Here is a 19,859-nt window from a genome sequence, read left to right as displayed (position 1 = left end):
TTTGTACATTTTTAATGTGAAGCTTAATTTGAAGATGAGGTTGCAGTGCAGCACTGCAACTGAAAATTGCTTAACAATACCATTGATGTATGAGCCATAAAAAACCTTGCTAAGCTGTCCCTGCAGAACTCAGAGTAATAAAAAGGTGTTCTTTTGCACTGAGGTGAACAGACATGGTTGACTGCATCTAGGGAGCTGTTCTGTTAAATGAGAAAGTGCCATTTCTTTCCTGTCAGTACAGACCAATTTAAGATACTCAGAGATTTAGTTAGCACAGGGTACAGGATTTAATGAAATAGACACAACAGCAAACAAACCAAAGCTGTGGTCAAAGCTTTCAGTCAGGTTGTGTTGAGAATTGATATTACATCTGTGGCACATGTGGTTAAAAAAAAAAGAAGAGCCTAGAAACTTTTCCAGTCTCACTTCTACTTTTCAGAGAAACAATATAAAAACTCAGTGGAAAAGGTCTAAAACTTGTCACCTTCATTTCTTTCAAAGGATCAAGGCAGGTATTTCTACCCACACCAAACAGCTGGTGTTTTGAGTTCTCTCTCCAAGGGAATTTCAACTTTACCTTCAAACAGCAGATCCTGTTTATAAACCACAGAGCCACAGAATGTTAGGGGTTGGAAGGGACCTCAAAAGGTCATCCAGGCCAACCCCCCTGCTAGAGCAGGAGCACCCAGGGCAGGTCACACAGGAACGCATCCAGGTGGGTTGTGAATGTCTCCAGAGAAGGAGACTCCACAAGCTCTCTGGGCAGCCTGTTCCAGGGCTCTGGCACCCTCACAGGGAAGAAGTTTTCCTTCTGTTCCCACAGCAGCTCCTCTGCTCCAGCTTGCACCCATTGCCCCTTGTCATATCATTGGATATCACTGAGTGGAGCCTGGCTCCATACTACCAACACTCACCCTTCACTTTTATAAACATGAATGAGGTCAGCCCTCAGGCTCCTCTGCTCCATGTTAAAGAGCCTCAGCTCCCTCAGCCTTTCCTCAGAAGGGAGATGTTCCACTCCCTTCATCATCTAAATGCTCTGCTTTGTGTGATGGATATTTCTATTGTGAACTGATGCTTCTCCTCCAAATGATTCCTCCTCCAAGAGGAAAGAAAACACACAGGTTCAGTAAATTGAGTGGGAAGCAGCTTCTCTCACTTGAGAGGTCCTTGCACAGGCTGATTAAATCCTACAAAAAATTGATTCACAGTTTGTACAGCTACACCTGTGGCTTTCTGTACAAATAGTTCCAGAGAGGAATGGAAGTTAACTATCTAACCTACATGCAACCTCATCTGTCAACATGGCTTCATTAACCCAACTGTCATCATACCAGAAACTTACAGCAATTCAGAACTCATTTCAGAAGATGTGGCATTTAGGTTGGCCAAGCAGCAACCAAAATTAAAACTCACAGGATTTGCTCCTTCAGAAAGCCCCAAGCAAATCTAATTTCCATAGTTAACCTATCACTAAATTCTGGATGTAGAGATGAACAAACCTCACTAAGGAGATTTGTAGTTTCCTTTCTGTGAATGCAAAGTCATTTGAGAGTCAACAATGGTTGAAGTTGTTTTCAGTAAGATTTGGCAAAATCACAGAGTCACAGAGTATCAGGGGCTGGAAGGGACCTCAAAAGCTCATCCACTCCAAAAGCCCTGCCACAGCAGGATCATCTAGGGCAGGCCACACAGGAACTCATCCAGCTGGGTTTTGAGTATCTCCAGAGAAGGATACTCCACAACCTCTCTGGGCAGCCTGCTCCAGGGCTCTGGCACCCTCACAGGGAAAAAGTTTCAACTGAGCATGTCAGATTCAAATGGCACAGACTATTCTCAAGTGTTTTACACATTTTATAGCTCAAACCAAAACATGGGTAGTCATTCTGTTCAGCATCAAAACAAATTACACAATCACAGAAAGAGACCTCCAAGATCATTCAGTCCAAAGGACCTGGCAGGATCTCTTCAGGTACTAGAAGGCAGCTGTAAGGTCCCCCCAGAGTCTTCTCTTCTCCAGGCTGAACACCCCCAGCTCCCTCAGCCTATCCTCATAGCAGAGGTGCTTGAGCCCTTGGATCATCTTTATGGTTCTCCTTGGGTCTCGCTCCAACAGCTCTGTGTTCCTCTTATGATGAAGACACCAAAACTCAATGCTTTTACAAGTCCTTTATTAAATATACTGTTTACTTCCCTTAATATCTTGCTTAGGGTTCCATCACATATGAAAATGGAACTGAAGATGAATCATAGAATTGTTAGGGTTGGAAGGGACCTCAAGGATCAGCCAGTTCCAAGCCCCCTGCCATGGGCAAGGACACCTCACACTACAGCAGGTTGCTCACAGCCACATCCAGACTGGCTGCAAAAACCTCGAAAGGATGAGGCTTCCACCACCTCCCTGGGCAACCTGTACCAGTCTCTCACCACCCTCATGGGGAATAACTTCTTCCTGACATCCAATCTGAATCTCCCCATTTCTAGTTTTGCTCCATTCCCCTCAGTCCTGTCACTCCCTGACACCCTCAAAAGTCCCTCCCCAGCTTTCTTGTAGCCCCCTGAAGATCCTGGAAGGCCACAATTAGGTCTCCTGGGAGCCTTCTCTTTTCCAGACTGAACAGCCCCAACTCTCTCAGTCTGTCCTCACAGCAGAGCAGCTCCAGCCCTCTGCTCATCCTCATGGCCTTTCACTGGACACCTTCCAGCACCTCCAGATCCTTCCTGTAATAGGAGCTCCAGAACTGGACACAGTGCTCCAGGTGGGTTAATTTTTTTTTTCCTAAGAAAAATCTTCTGCTGAGGAAACTTCTAATACCATGGAAAGATTTATCACTGCATATATAACATACTTTATCAGAATAAATGTGAACTATTTTAACCGTTCAAAACTAAAGGGATGTACAGAAATTCTTTTTATGTTCCTGCAAATGCTAACTACAGTTTTTAACTGTTATTAGAGACCAAACCTTACTAAAAACTCCCAGTGACACAGAATTCTCACCATAGAATCATCACAGAATGGCTTAGGTTTGAAGGGACCTTAGAGATTTGTGATTGTGTCCTTGTACTCAGCTCTGGTGAGGCCACACCTGGAGTATTCTGTCCAGTTTTGGGCACCTCAATACAGGAGAGATGTGGAGGTGCTGGAGCCAGGGCAGAGGAGGGCAAGGAAGCTGGGAAGGGCCTGGAGAATAAATCTGATGAAGAGAGACTGAAGGAGCTGGGGATGGTTAGTGTGGAAAAGAGGAGGCTGAAGGGAGACCTCATTGCTCTCTACAACTACCTGAAAGGAGGTTGCAGAGAGGCTGCTGCTGGTCTCTTCTCCCAGGTAACTAGTGACAGAACAAGAGGGAATGGCCTCAAGCTGCCACTGGTTAGGTTTAGACTGGACATTAGGAAGAATTTTTTCCCATCAAGAGTGGTCAGGGATTGGAATGTGCTGCCCAGGAAGGCGGTTGAGTCCCCAAGCCTGGAAGTGTTTAAAGGTGGTTTGCATGTAGTTGGGGCTATGGTTTAGGGGTGACCCTTGTACAGTAGGGTTGTGGGTTGACTTGGTGATCCTGAGGGTCTTTTCCAGCCTGAATGTTTCTGTGATTCTGAGATCATCTACTCCAACCTCCCTGTTGCCATGGCTTGATACAAACACACTGATGGCTTTCCCCTCCACCCCCAGTAAGTTCCTTTAAAAAATACAGTGCTATTTATCTCTAAGGGAAAATAAAATCAATGTACCTGTTCCAGTAGCTCCAAAACTGGTCCTGCAAGTAGGCTTGGTGGCTGCTTTCATCACCAAATGAGGCTTTGCTTTCAATCCAGTGAATGATGTGTCCTTCAACAGCTAGGGTGACAGCAGAAAAGAAACTCAGCTCTGAAAATCACAATCAACAGACTGCAAGAATGTGTTTGGGAATATCCTCTTTAGTCCCCAGTTTACCACACAATTCATGCTTGCTTGTGAAAATACCTTTTACACAGGACACTTGGAGAAAAAATTGTAGCAGAAAATATTTTAATGAAAAGGAGGCTGTAGAGAGGTTGGTGCTGGTCTCTTCTCACAGGTGATTAGTGATAGAACAAGAGGGAATGGCCTCAAGCTGGCACTGGGTAGGGTTAGACTGGGCATTAGGAAAAAAAATTTCCACCAAGAGTGGTCAGGGATTGGAATGTGCTGCCCAGGAAGGTGGTTGAGTCAGCAATCCTGGATGTGTTTGGATGTGGTGCTTGGTGATGAACCTTGAAGAATTGGGTTCTGGGTTGACCTTGGTGATCCTGAGGGCCTTTTCCAACCTGAATGTTTCTGTGAATTGTACCAATTTCAGTTTAATCACACCCTGCTCTGGAGATCTGCCTTTACTCTAACACAAACAGGACATGAAGAAAATGAGACTAAATTAAGATGCAATTGCATCCTACTTTCACCCTTTACACTTGAACAACGTGGATGTTTGTTTCCCTCCGTGGCCCTGCCAGGTAGGTCATCTGGTTACCTTCCTGCATGGCTTCAAAACCAGAAAATGCAGATGAACTTTACCATGACATTTATGCCTACTTTTATTCTTTCTTGCTTCTTGCCACACAGGCTTTTAAACAGCAACAGAGAACTGCAGAGCTGTATTTAGATGCAAAGTGATGGCAAAAGAGAAACTGCACAATGACAAACCTTTCCTCAGTGACCTACAGGTGTAATACTCTTAAGGTTGCTTGGAACTGACTGGGTCTAGAATTTTAAGGTAGTCCATAGGTATTTCAAAGCTCAATTCAGAAAGACAGTGGGCAAGGCAGGTTAGAGGGAGCAGGTTTAGGGGGGGTCGTGATCACAGAATCACAGGATGGCAGGGGCTGGAATGGACCCAAAGAGATCATCGAGTCCAGCCCCCCTGCCAGAGCAGGACCATACAATCTAGTTGAGATCACACAGGAACACATCCAGACAGGCCTTGAAAGTCTCCAGAGGAGAATCCACAACCTCTCTGGGGAGATTGTTTGTCCTTTTTCCTTTTTTTTTTGTGATAATGAGACAAAACCATGCAGAGACCCAAGAGGAAATACTTGCTAATATTACTTAGGAGCAAACCTCTCTGACTCAGACTAGAAGTTCTTAACATTATTGGGCAATGACTGATAAAAACAGACTGATTTGTATTATCCTTCACCCTGGGCTGCATGAAGAGAATCTGCATAGCCAGCAGGTTGAGGGAGGGGATTCTCCCCCTCTGCTCTGCTCTGGTGAGACCACATGTGGAACACTGTGTCCAGTTCTGGAGACTCTATTACACAAAGGATCTGGAGGTGCTGGAAGGTGTCCAGAGAAGGGCCATGAGGATGAGCAGAGGACTGGAGCACCTCTCCTATGAGGACAGACTGAGGGACTTGGGGTTGTTCAGTCTGGAGAAGAGAAGGCTCCCAGGAGACCTTACTGTGGCCTTCCAGTATCTGCAGGGGGCTCCAAGAAAGCTGGGGAGGGACTTTTGAGGGTGTCAGGGAGTGATAGGACTGGGGGGAATGGAGCAAAACTAGAAATGGGTAGATTCGGATTGGATGTTAGGAAGAAGCTCTTCCCCATGAGGGTGGTGAGAGACTGGCACAGGTTGCCCAGGGAGGTGGTGGAAGCCTCCTGCCTGGAGGTGTTTGCAGCCAGGCTGGATGAGGCTGTGAGCAACCTGCTGTAGTGTGAGGTGTCACTCCCCATGGCAGGGGGCTTGGAACTGGCTGATCCTTGAGGTCCCTTCCAACCCTCCCAATTCTGTGATTCTATGATCCTATAATATTACCTCACTTAAATAGCCATAATATTTTAGCATCAACACTTCCACACAGAATAAAATAATAACAATGATTTAAAAAGCCTTACCTACTGGGACTTCTAAAATGAAGTCTGGTGTTTTGTCATAACCCTTTGCACGAAGCTGATCTTCAGCTACACAGAGAGAACGAGAACTATTGTTTATAAAACTACTCTATTAAGTAGACAGCAGCATAATTAATTTTATTTTAAATAAGAGTGCAAGAATTACTAATGCAGTCATACATATCTTTCTTATGCATGCAATGCTGTGTCAGATTAAATGAACCTTTGTAGGAAACCTGAAGCATAGATATAAAAATGCTTCTTTGTCATCCCTGCATTTTTATGTCTTCATTATAAACATCATTAATTCAAGCTGTCATCCAGTATTTTATAACACCCCCCACCCCCCCCCCAAATATTCAAAATAAAGAGGTATTTGCTGATTGAAAGAAGAATCTCCCCACATTAGGACGTGTTAAGATTAATCCTACCAACAGCACAAATGTAGATATACTGCAGCTGTCTCCTTGGGTTTAGTTTAATGTCAGCATAAGGTTGTTTAAAAAGAAATAATAATAAAAAGAACAAGAAAATCCTTCACTTCCAGAAATTTATTGAAGGGGAGAGAAGCCACAATTTGAGTTTCCCCTGCACCCTGCACTCTGTGGAATGCATCCAATTTCAGGACACACACAAGGACTTAGGATGTTAACCATACAATTTCATATGGACATATTAACCATATGGACATATTAACCCTAGAATTTCATTGCTTACAAATAGCAGAGCTGAATGTTTCAAGAAAGCATGAGCAAAGATACAACTGGAAAAGACAAAAGATGCTGCCCTTAAAAGAACAACAATGACAAAAAAAAAAGCCCAAGCAAGCCCTTAATATTTTCTAAACTGTTGTCCTTGATTTCCAATGCCATTACACTGGTATTTCTGAAACACCATTTCTCCATTAGAATTTGGAGTGACCTGGTCATTCAATTCCAGGCATGGCTTTCTGTCTTCACCCAAGCTCAACTAATGGCACTACCTAGTAACAAGTAAGGCAATGTAGCCCCTTAACACCTACTGGGCTGTTGACATTGTCATGCATCCCATTCGCCTTTCCACATCACCTTTGATTAAAATTAATGGCCCATTCTCACTGTTGGGGAGCTTATTTCCAATCCATTTATCAGGTTAGGACAGTAGTTTCATGGCCAATGTTCAGAACTGGGGTTTTTTGAATACTTTTGTGCATATCCTGAAAGGCTCAGCAGTCTGAGTCCAAGTCGCATTTTAGCCACGAGAAAACCAAAAACACTCTGAGAAATCAAAACAAGAAAAAAACCAAACCACTCTTAAAAGTCAAAACAGGAAAAAAAAACACTCTGAGAAATCAAAACAAGGAAAAAAACACCTCTCTTAAAAACCAAAACAATAAGAAAAAATCAGTCTTAGAAATCAAACCAAGAAAAAAAGCCTCTCTTAAAAACAAGAACAAAAAACCACTTAGAAATCAACATAGGAAAAAAGAACACTCTTAGAAATCAAAATAAGAAGAAAAAAATCACTGTTAGAAATCAAAACAAGAAAAAAAATCACTGTTAGAGATCAAAACAAGAAAAAAATCACTGTTAGAAATCAAAACAAGAAAAAAACCTCTCTTAAAAACAAGAACAAAAAAAACACTTAGAAATCAAAACGGGAAAAAAAGCACTCTTAGAAATCAAAATAAGAAGAAAAAAATCACTGTTAGAAATCAAAACAAGAAAAAAAATTCACTGTTAGAAATCAAAACAAGAAACAAATCACTGTTAGAGATCAAAACAAGAAAAAAATCACTGTTAGAAATCAAAACAAGAAGAAAACCTCTCTTAAAAAACAAAACAATAAGAAACAAACACTCTTAGAAATCAAACCAAGAAAAGAACCTCTCTTAAAAACAAGAACAAAAAAACACTTAGAAATCAAAACATGAAAAAAAAGCACTCTTAGAAATCAAATCAAGAAAAAAAATCAGAAATCAAAACAAGAAGAAAATCTCTCTTAAAAAAACAAAACAATAAGAAAAACTCTTAGAAATCACAACAAGAAAAAAGAGACTCTTAGAAATCAAAATAAGAAAAAGAACCACTCTTAGAAATCAAAACAAGAAGAAAAAAACCCTCTTAGAAACCAAAACAAGAAATAAACCACTCTTAAAAACCAAAACAAGAAGAAAAAAACACTCTTGGAAATCAAATCAAGAAGAAAAAAACACTCTTGGAAATCAAATCAAGAAAAAAAAGACTCTTAGAAATCAAAACAAGAAAAAACCCACCCTTAGAAATTAAAACAAGAAAAAACCCACACTTAAAAACCAAAGCAATAAGAAAAAAAATCACACTTAGGAATCAAAACAAGAAAAAAAAATCATAAAAATAAAAAGAAGGAAAAACATACCCTTAGAAATCAAAACAAGAAGGAAAAAAATCGCTCTTAGCAATCAAAACAAAGACTCTTAGAAATAAAAAGACTAAAACCACCCTTAGAAAACAAAACAAGACAAAAATCACTCAGAAATCAAAATAAACAAACAAAAACTAAGAAATCAAAACAAGAAGAAAAAAATCTCTCTTGGCAATCAAAACAAGAAAAAAAGAGACTCAGAAATAAAAAAGAATAAAACCACCCTTAGAAATCAAAACAAGAAGGAAAAAAATCAATCTTAGAAATCCAAACAAGAAAAAACCCTCTTAGAAATCAAAACAAGAAGAAAAAAAATCAATCTTAGAAATCAAAACAAGAAGACCTCTCTTAAAAAAACAGTAAAAAAGCACTCTTAAAAAACAAAACAATAAGAAAAAAATCACACTTCGAAAACAAGAAGAAAAAACCACTCTTAGAAATCAAAACAAGAAAAAGACTCTTAGAAATAAAAAGAAGAAAAAAAAACCCTTAGAAATCAAAACTAGAAGAAAAAAAAACCACTCTTAGAAATCAAAACAAGAAGGAAAACTTTAAAAACCAAAACAAGAACAAAAAAAATGACTCTCAGAAATCAAAACAAGGGAAAAAAAAGACTCTTAAAAAAGAAGAAAACAAAACACCCTTAGGAATCAAAAGAAGAAAAAAAAAACACTCTTGGAAATCAAAACGAGAAGAAAAAAATCTCTCCTAGCAATCAAAACAAGAAACTCTTAGAAATAAAAGTAAGATAAAAAATCACCCTTAGAAATCCAAACAAGGAAAAAAAAACCCCACTCCTAGAAATTTACACAAGAAAAAAAACCCCACTCAGAAATAAAACCAAGAAAAAAGCAAACGTCTCTCTCATTGAAGAATGTAAGGCTGAAGGATTGGTTTTTTATATAGTGAACTCATACCGGAGGTAGGCCAGGAGTCATTTTGCCTGTAGATTCGCTTCAGTGTAAGCTGCAAGAGCTTTTTATTCTCTTTTATAGCTGTAGTATTTCTTTTGACAATGGAGAGTATTCCTTCAGTGTAGGCACACTCTATTGTAAATACAAGTCTTGGCAAGGGAGCCCTTCATTGTCTCTGGAACATGTCCAGAGAAGGGCAACAGAGCTGGGGAGGGGTCCTGAGCACAGCCCTGTGAGGAGAGGCTGAGGGAGCTGGGGTTGCTTAGCCTGGAGAAGAGGAGGCTCAGGGGAGACCTTATTGCTCTCTACAACTCCCTGAAGGGAGGCTGTAAGCAAGGTGGAGGTTGGTCTCTTCTCCCAGGCAATCAGCAGCAGAACAAGAGGACACAGACTCAAGCTGTGCCAGGGGAAGTTTAGGCTGGATGTGAGGAAGAAATCCTTCCCAGAAAGAGAGATTGGCCATTGGAATGTGCTGCCCAGGGAGGCGGTGGAGTCACCATCACTGGGGGTGCCCAAAAGGGATTGGATGTGGCACCTGAAGCCATTGTTTAGTAGTCAGGAGGTGTGGGGTGACAGGTTGGACTTGATGATCTCTGAGGTCTTTCCCAACCTTATTGATTCTACGGTTCCATGATTCTATTATCACCCAATTAGCTACTAAGCTTTTCCAGGATTTGGAGACAGACTTCATTGTTGGCTGTTTCGGTCAAATGTAGATTGTCAGATTAATAAAACATATTAAAAAGGTTCTAATTTAATAGAACCTATGGACAGAGTTTTATACTATGGCATAAAGATGAATCAATGTTCTACATAAGCTCTGAATCTTGATAAAATAAAAAGTGGAAAAAAAAATATCTCCATAGCCAAGGAGGGCCAGGGAGGTGATTCCCCCCCCCTCTACTCAACCCCCTTCAGGTACTAGAAGGCTGCTATTAGGTTTCCTTGAAGCCTTCAATTCTCCAGGCTGAACAACCCCAACTCTTGCAGCCTGTATGCACAGGGGAGGTTCTCCAGCCCTCTGATTGTCTTCATGGCCCTCCTCTAGACCTGCTCCAGCAGTTCCATGTCCCTCTTTTAATATTCCTCAGCAGACTCCTTTCATCAACAATTCTCAGTCAGTTTTCAAATAAACTGACACTAACACATGGCTGGAAGCAGAATTTGGTTGTTGCTGTTTGTTTTATGCCTGATTCTGAAAGTTTTCACTCGGGTTTTCTGAATGTTTTTACTCCGTTTCTCCTAACGTTGTGTACTACGATAAACACTGGAAATATCTGTTGAAGCCCATGTTTATTATCCACGTGAGTTGTCTGTCATGTGAAGGAACATAATTGCTACTTCCTGAAGTGCTTTAAAGCCTTAGAACTCGAAGGGAAAAAAGTAGAATCAAATTACAGAAACTCCCCAAACCCAGACCTTGCCAGGCTGGAGAGCTGGGCCCATGACGACCTCACAAGGCTCAACAAGACCAAGGGCAAGGTCCTGCAGCTGAGTCAGGGCAATCCCAGGCACTAATATAGGCTGGGCAGCAACTGGCTTGACAGCAACCCTGAAGAAAAGGACCTGGGGGTGCTGGTGGAGGAGAAGCTCAACAGGAGCCAGCAGTGAGCACTTGCAGCCCAGAAAGCCTACCAGAGCCTGGGCTGCAGCAAGAGAAGCAGAGCCAGCAGGGCCAGGGAGCTGATTCTTCCCCTCTGCTCCACTCTGCTGAGACCCTACCTGGAGCACTGTGTCCAGTTCTGGAGCCCCTAGTACAGGAAGGATCTGGAGGTGCTGGAATGTGTCCAGAGAAGGGCCACGAGGATGAGCAGAGGGCTGGAGCTGCTCTGCTATGAGGACAGACTGAGGGAGTTGGGGCTGTTCAGTCTGGAGAAGAGAAGGTTCCCAGGAGACCTAATTGTGACCTTCCAGTATCTGAAGGGAGCTACAAGAAAGCTAGGGAGGGACTTTTGAGGGTGTCAGGGAGTGATAGGACTATGGGGAATGGAGCAAAACAAGAAATGGGTAAATTCAAATTGGATGCTATGAAGTTCTTCCCCAGGAGGGTGGTGAGAGACTCGCACAGGTTGCCCAGGGAGGTGGTGGAAGCCTCATCCCTGGAGGTTTTTGCAGCCAGGCTGGATGTGGCTCTGGGCAACCTGCTGTAGTGTGAGGTGTCCCTGGCCATGGCAGGGGGGTTGGAACTAGATGATCCTTGAGGTCCCTTCCAGCCCTAACAATTCTATGATTCTATGTCTCAGACTGGTCCAGAAACTAGAGGCAGCCTCCTGCACCTTAAAAGATCCTTTAGCTCTTACATGGATTAAGAAAATAATTTAACCACTGTGTGAAATCCAGCCCACAGCAGCTTTGACAGGTACATTTATGCATCCTTGGATATGAAAATGATGTTGAATCAGGCCTAATACGTAGTTTCTCTACAGATTCCCCATTAATTTAGATTTCCAACAAAACTGCAGCTTCATCTTTACCATAACTTCACACTCAATCATGACCATTTAACACATCATTGTTCTTATACTAGCCTCTGGATATAACAAAGGAATGAAACAATTCTTCTGTTGGTGCATGAATGAGCAGCAGCTGCAAATTTAAGATGACAGCAGAAAACACCGATCAGATGTCATGATTTATATCCAGACTGCTACTGAGGGACGACTTGGTGGGAACCAAAGGAGGACAAGACTCCAGACAGAATCATAGATTGGCTTGGGTTGGAAGGGACCTCTAAAGGTCATTCAGTCCAAAACCCTTGCAGTCAGCTGGGACATCCTCAACTAGATCAGGTTGCTCAGAGCCTTGTCCAGCCTGACCTGGAATATTTGCAGGATGTGGCCTTGACCACCTCCCTGGGCAACCTCTTGTGGTGTTCTACCACCCTCACGGTGCAGAACTTGTTTCTAATATCCAATCTAAATCTGCCCTTCTCTCATTTCAAATCACTGCCCCTCATCCTATCAGTGCAGGCCTTTGGGAACAGTCCCTCCCAGCCTTGTAGGCCTCCTTAAGGTGCTTGTCAGGTTGCCCTGGAGCCCCTTATAGCTAAAAGCTGTCTTAATATACTCATGACAAAGACACAGAAAAACAAAGATTTCAGTAAGGCAGGTGAAGCCATTTGGTCTGTTTTGAGAGAATGTTGCCATTGATACCTCAATCTCAGGCAAAATGATAAAGCTTTGAGAGCTGCACTTCTGCTGAAGAGAGCATGTGGTATGTGAGAAGTGGGTAAATAAAATGCAAACCTCATTAGTTTGCATAGGTTTTAAACCAATTACTGAATGAATCCAAAGGTGCTTCTTCAGACCTTTAGTGTCCAAAAGCTAGCTGCTCCAGAAACAGACAAATGATATCCTGGACCTGAAAAGCTGTTTCATGCTCCAGGACCGTACTGGGGCAATCGATATTAACTGTGTCAGAATACAGAATTAACCAGGTTGGAAAAGACCTCAGAGATCATCAAGTCCAACCTACTATTCAACACCATCTAATCAACTAAACCATGGCACTGAGTGCCTCATCCAGGCTCTTCTTAAACACCTCCAGTGATGGTGACTCCACCACCTCCCTGGGCAGCACATTCCAATGGCCAATCTCTCTTTCTGTGAAGAATTTCTTCTTGACACCCAGCCTAAACTTCCCCTGGTGCAGCTTGAGACTGTGTCCTCTTGTTCTGGTGCTGGTTGCCTGGGAGAAGAGACCAACCCCCACCTGTCTACAACCTCCCTTCAGGTAGTTGTAGACAGCAACTTGCCCTTGCCTGTGCTTTCTTCTCCTGTAACAGACTGTTGCCCATATAAAGATGGCTGATACAAACCCTTGCTGTTCTTGAAGAGCAGTACACTGAATACCAACTTAACATGGAAACCACAAGAATTCTGTTTCTTTAACAGGTGTTAAAAAGTCACAGAATTGCAAGCACAGCAATCTAAGTCACCTCAAAAATTGGCATGCAGTCTTACTCCTAGCCTAAGAAAGCCTGAGTTTGTTGACCTGTAGGAAACACAGTCATCTCTACCGCTTCCCTCAGGTTTTGTTCAAGCAATTGTGGAGCTAAATTTGCCCAAAGGAAAGATTTTATCATGAGGCACTCTCTAGGGTCCACCTTGCAGATACTTAAGGAAAGGCTTTTGAGGTCTTTTGTTTGTTTGGATAGTATTTCCCCCCAATAAAATCGTATCTAGAGCCTTAGAGGCACATGCAAAGCACAGAAGCAATAAATAGAACCCCTTAATGCATCTTAAATCATGCCTAAACAATACTTCAGTATACATAAAAATGTAAACAATAAATTAAGCTTTACGTTGTAATCAGTTAACCCATTGGAGATACTTTATTTGACAGCACAAATTTCTATAAGACTTTATTTCCAAAGACAAAATTGATGCTTACCCAAGGTCATGAAACATTACAATTTAAACCTGATTTGTGTACTCCACAAGCCAAATAAAATTATAATTGTTGGGTTGAGGATTCATTAGTGAGTCCTCTAAGTCCATTCCCTTGTATCGTGACAGGATTGATTTCTTTACCACCTTTGATGGATGAGATTCAAGCCTAGCCTTGAATTTTTCATCGAAGGTGATTCCATAACCTTCCCTGGCAGTTTGTTTTACATTTATTGTTCCTACAACTTTTCAGTCTTTTAACTCACCATCATCTGGGCAATTACAGCTTAAGCCTGTCACCTCTATCTCTGCTCATATAGCCAAGCAGGAAAAAACTCCTCCTGCCATTTTCATAGTGCCATGTGCAAGCTTGGATACTAGAGAGAGAGAAAGAGAGGAGAAGGGAGAGAGAAAGAAGAAAGAGGAAAGAGAGAAGAGAAAGAGGTAAGAGAGGGAGAGAAGAAAGAGAAAGAGGGGAGAGAAAGGGAGAGAGAGAGGAGATAGAGGTAGAGGAGAGAGAGATTCCCAAATTCCTGCCTTTTCATCTTTCTCCTCTCAAGTAGAAGAGCACACCAACTCTGTTCCTTCATCACATGGACAAAACCCTTTCAAAACCTGAGCAATCTTTCTAATTTCTTAAATTTAAGGCTTCCAAAAACACCTCAACCTGAATCTTAACTTTAGGAGAGATGAGAATTTCTGGGGAAACCCAGCAAAGTTCCATAGTGTAGTACAAAAATTCAACCACTAACAAGGGAGAGCATTTCACTTTGTTTGTGTCTCATCACATAATGAATCTGAGATCTACCAAGTCATTGTGAAGTTTGTTGCCACAGTAAGAGAAATTATGCTTTAAACACTTTAATCATTGTTGTAATGGCACCCATAGAGAAGAAACATAGTGCAGGCTAAGAGGAAAAGAAAAAGAAGGAAAGAAAATAACTTCCCAAATAATTATTCCTTAGAAAAAAAACACCCCAACTCTTAAATGCAGGGATTGTGAAGAGAATATTTGTATTGCTTGGGAGGCAGGGGGGCAAAAATTCAGCAGAAACTGCACAGAAAGCTAAATGAGTGAATCCTCTGGCAGTTCTTTAATACATAAAGCATTCTGAAGCTAATATTTTTTATGCTTCCTCCTAAGTCTCATAAGGCCTAGATTATGGCTAATATCTCATGACACCAAAAGTAATACTGCAGCAGATATTAAAGCATTTTTTCCAGCTACTTATTCTATAAAATATTAATTGCAAGCCTGTGCCTGTGCTGTATATATAGGGTATTAGGTAACTGAGTTCCTGCTCAGTTCTAAATCAATAAAAGATAACATGTACAGCATCAATCATTTTTTACTCATCCTTTACTACCTAATACAAAGGCTGTTGAGGCTTCTTTTTTTTTTTTCCTTAAGTAAACAGTCACCAAAATCTTTGAAGTTAAGGATTCACTGGGTGGCCTCCACCAGAAATTCTTACCTATGAAAGAGAGATTTCTTTCCAGGAGCATTTCTCGCAGCAAGACTTCATGCTCGTGTCCAATTGCACTGAGAAGTTTAGGTTAAGGAATGGAAGATGGCTGTGGAAAAGAACCAACTTCAGGGGGAGAAAAGAAAATCCCAGGTAAAAACAAAAAATCCCAATAAAATTTATTTGCCTTCATCTGCATTTCAGAAGTGATCAGTGATTGGAACTCTTTGATATTCCTTACAGGGATTTTCAGAGGCATTTTAGCACTTTGTGAAAAACAGACTGCTGTATCTATCAGCATATATTTCACGAAATTAAGACCCATTAGATCATATTTATTCAGTATAAATAAGGATAATAATTGCATTTTTTTGCTTGTTTTTCCCCTCCAGTGTAAGAGAAAGTGTGAGCTTAAAACATGTAATTAAATACCTTTTAGTTGCTCTTCACTGACTAGTGTATCAATTCAGCAAGGAATGAAATAAAATGTGTTTTTTTCCCCTTTATATTCAGAAATTGATAAGCATTAAATCCATCTGAAACACCTTACTGTAAGAAAACATCCTTTTAATTGCTTTGTTCAGAAGCATGAACTAATGACAGGGAAAGATGAAATAATATTTGACAGTGAAGTCCTTCTCACTTCTCTGAGGGCCTGTGGATCCAAGACATCACAAGGATTTTTAAGGTACCCTCCTAGAGGTCAAAGTTGTGGAATATCATGGTAAAGGATCTTACATTGAAGAGAGTTAAGTTCCTAATTCTGTTTAGAATATCTTCTGACCATTTGAACTACAGATTATTTTACCATTAGAGTGCAGGACTTAACCTAGAATCACAGAATGGTTTGGGTTGGAGTGACCTCTGAAGCTCATCTATCCCCTGCGGACATCAGGGACATCCTCCACTAGATCAGGTTGCTCGGAGCCTTGTCCAGCCTCACGCTGAAAAGGGATGGGGCCTTGACTACCTCCATGGGCAACCTATACCAGTCTTCCACCACCCTTAAGATAAAGAACTTCTTCCTTACATTCAATCTGAATCTCCTCTTCTTTCATTTCAAACCACTGTTTCTCATCCTATCCCTGCAGGCCTTTGCAAACAGTCCCTCTGCAGCCTTTTTGTATCCCTCTTCAGGTACTGACAGGCTGCTATTAGGTCTCCCTGGAGCCTTCTCTTCCCCAGGCTGAACATCTCCAGGTCCCTTGGCCTGTCCTCATAGCAGAGGTGTTCCAGCTCCCTGGTCATTTTTGTGGCTGTCCTCTGGACCTGCTCCATCAGGTCCATGTCACTCCTGTGTTGAGGGTCTGTGGCCGTTTGACGCTGTGCCTTTAAGAAAGGGGCACACTGGCTAAATGTTTATAAAATCTTTTGGTATTCTAAACGAATTTCATTGGTAGGATTGTGGGAGGAGAGATTGGACCCAGGGGAGTTGGGAACTTTCTCTCAGTCTTCCTTTCTTTGCTGTCCCTTTCGGCTGGATCTGCTTCTGGGCTTCTTGCCAAAAGATAAGAACTAACTCCCTGTGCATAGGCCTCCATTTGCTGTACTAACTCCCCTTTCTTCTCGTCTTCTACCTCTTTGGGGGAGAAGGGAGGTAGGGGGGTGAAGGGGGCACAGGGGGAAGCCCCCTCTGTGGGGGGTCTGGTTTCTGGTTGAGTTTACTTGCTGTATATTCCTGTATATACTGTAAAATACCTGTGTTTGTTGTGTTACATATAATCTGTTTCCTTGTAAAATATAATCTCATTTCTCCGACTGGGTTTAGCCGTGGTCTCTTTCTCAGTGGGGGAGGGAAAGCAGAGCCTTTCCTTTCAAACCACCACAGGGTCCTGGAGCTGTATCAATACTGTTATGCTGAGCAGCAAAAAACCTAGCTGTATGGAATAATTTCATATACTAGACAGATGGAGAGATAGACATAGATAGCTCATATATATATATATGTATGTGTATACATGTACATGTATATATACATATATATCATGGAATCATAGAATTGTTAGGGTTGGAAGGGACCTCAAGGATCATCCAGTTCCAAACCCCCTGCCATGGGCAGGGACACCTCACACTACAGCAGGTTGCTCCCAGCCACATCCAGCCTGGCTGCAAAAACCTCCAGGGATGAAGCTTCTACCACCTCCCTGGGCAACTTATTCCAGTGTTTCACCACCCTCCTGGGGAAGAACTTCTTCCTAACATCCAATCTAAATCTACCCACTTTTAATTTTGCTCCATGCCCCTTAGTCCTATCACTACCTGCCACCCTAAAAATTTCATAGAATCAACCAGGTTGGAAAAGACCTCAGAGATCATCAACTCCAACCTATATACACATATACATATACAGATCTGTGTGTATATATGTGTATATATATATATAGTCACACACAGTTTTTATCAATTGAAACCCGGTATTATTTTAAGCTCCTACCAGCTGCAGAACAAAAGGGGCAAATTAAGAACAGCAAAAACGGAAGAAGAATGCTGCAAACAGAATTTATAATGCACCACAAGCAGAAACACTTAGACTTAGTCTATAATAATACCTGGTATTGATGTATGGCAATGACCATGGGGCAAAACTTGTAAATAACCTCCCAAGCCATTTTCTACTCCTGCAATCCAGCAGCCTGGTTTCCCGTAAGCATCTGAACTATTACTGAAAAATAGCCTCTTGGCATTTACAAAGAGGTTGACTTCATACTTTAGTTCATGCATATACAATTAGATAGTTATATTTAAAATCAATATGCAATCCTTCAGAAGGCATTATGCTTTTAAAACCTTAACTTTGAATTGATTTTTAACTATTTTATGCACCTCAGAATTAACATCTAATTCAGCAACATGCTCACAGATAATGCACTAGCAGGGCTTAGTATTTTCTGGGCCAAAATGGAATTGAAAAACTCATTATTCTCATTGATCATAGAATCATAGTATGGTTTGGGTTGCAAGGGACCTCCAAAGGTCATCTAGTCCAAATCCCTTGCACTGAGTAGGGACATCCTCCACTACATCAGTTTGCTCAGTGCCTTGTCTAGCCTGACGTTGAATATCTCCAGGGATGGGGTTTCAACTACCTTCTGGGGCAACCTGTGCCAGTGTTCCGGCACCCTCCTGGTAAAGACTTGTTCCTCACATCTAGCCTAAATCTCTTCTCTCATTTCAAACCACTGCTTCTCATCCTGTCACTGCAAACCATTGCAAACAGTCCCTCTGCAGCCTTCTTGGAGCCCCCTTCAGGTACTGGCAGGCTGCTGTTAGGTCTCCCTGCAGCCTACTCTTCCCTGGGCTGAACAACCCCAGTTCCCTCAGCCTGTCCTCGTTACAGAAGTGCTTCGGCCCCTGTGTATTCAATAATTTTACTTGAAGAGCAGGCCCTGAGGTTGACATTTTTTATTTGATAGCAGACATAGGGTTTCTTCCAGAGCCAGCCTCATTTCCTTTACAAAGAAGAGGAAGTAAAACAGCAGCCTATGAAAATTAGGTATAAATGTAAAAATACTAATCAGCCAGTCCCACCTGAATTGCATCCAGTTAGAACTCATACTGGCAGTGAAGCAATGCTTTAGCAGGGGGCTTGGACTCAGTGGTCTCTGCAGGTCCCTTCCAACCTCTAATGTTCTATGATTCTAATGCCATAAAGCCGAACACTGCTTTGGCAACTTATTAATCACAGAACAGTTGAGACTGGAAGGCATCTCCAGAGATCATCCGGCCCAACTCCACCGCTCAAAGCGTGGCCAGCTTAACAGAAAACCAGACATGCATTTCAATTTATCAACACCAAAGAGGTTCAATCAGGCCGAAGAAGGTGCAGGCACCAAACTGACAGCTTCCCATGGTCCATCTGATTTTTGTTGAGCAGTGTAACAGCAAGCTCGGCGCTGACCCTCTTGGCTGATTGAATGTAAAACGGAGGAGTACGAAACGCGGTTTGTGAAGCAGAACTTTATGTCAGGTTAAAGCTAGACACATCTCTTCCACACAGACTAAGCTCGTCAATTGTGCACCTAAAATTTTATGGGAAAGGATACTGTTTGATGCAGTCCACCAGTGGTCCATAACAGCAGTCATTCACAGTGCACTGCAGGAGAATGAGAGAAGTAGTATAGAGACGGGCAACCACACAGCCATTAGAGTTAAGCAGTACTCTTAAAAACCAGTAATTACTTTTCTTCCAAAAGGCTCTCAGATGCTGCTCAGATTTAATCACAGAAAAAAAAAACAAAAACTGCAGGCTTTTATTCACTATAAAAGCAAGCTATTAAAAAAAGCCAACCGCTCCCCTCACAAACATTGCGTTGCCATTTATGGTGCACCCTGACCTCACTGATAGTTTACGATGACAGTAATTAAATGAGGTTTAAAAATCTTCTTGGGTTTTTTTTTTCCTTTTACTCTGCTAGGCAGATAACAGCATTACCACAGGGGGGGGAAAAAAATCACAAAAAGAGAGAAGAAAAAACAAATAAAAGAAAAAGACAACAGTGATTAATACCTGATAGACTTGATTTGCTAGAACTCCGTCTGGAATCTGAGAAGGGTCCCGTAGCATACTATTTATGAGGGTTTTGGAGGCTAGGGAAACAAAGAATAAAACCCCTGTTAGCTCAGTTAGCCACTTGGCAGCAAGAGAGGCTTGCCTCCTGAAGGAAAACACTTGGGGTAGTTGGAGGCTATGATACCTTTAAAATTTTGTGACAGATTTTGAGCAGCAAAGTAGAAAAATATAAATAGGTCACTATTGGGTGTAAAAAGGAAAGCTAAAGGTAATTCTGAACAATTTCATTGGAGAAAATATCCACTATAAGACTGGCTGTACCAAAACAATTCTTCCTCTTTTCTGATCTCT

The 19,859-nt window shown here is 41.7% G+C and overlaps 1 protein-coding gene across 1 annotated transcript in view; it reads right to left on the bottom strand.

Annotated features, from left to right (window-relative positions):
- Positions 1-19,859, bottom strand: part of CDIN1 (CDAN1 interacting nuclease 1) — a 153,944-nt gene that overhangs the window by 71,286 nt on the left and 62,799 nt on the right. The window contains exons 6-10 of the mRNA XM_054162234.1: positions 19,506-19,585; positions 19,042-19,091; positions 15,008-15,075; positions 5,852-5,917; positions 3,733-3,838 (exon numbers count right to left, since the gene is read on the bottom strand). Of these exons, the coding sequence (XP_054018209.1) occupies positions 3,733-3,838; positions 5,852-5,917; positions 15,008-15,075; positions 19,042-19,091; positions 19,506-19,585 (370 nt within the window). The remainder of the gene's footprint in view (positions 1-3,732; positions 3,839-5,851; positions 5,918-15,007; positions 15,076-19,041; positions 19,092-19,505; positions 19,586-19,859) is intronic.

The sequence above is a fragment of the Dryobates pubescens genome, chromosome 5, assembly GCF_014839835.1.
Source record: "Dryobates pubescens isolate bDryPub1 chromosome 5, bDryPub1.pri, whole genome shotgun sequence".
NCBI classification, from domain to species: domain Eukaryota; kingdom Metazoa; phylum Chordata; class Aves; order Piciformes; family Picidae; genus Dryobates; species Dryobates pubescens.
The sequence above is the reverse complement of the archived record's forward strand: the minus strand, read 5'-3'. Positions and strand labels throughout refer to the sequence as shown.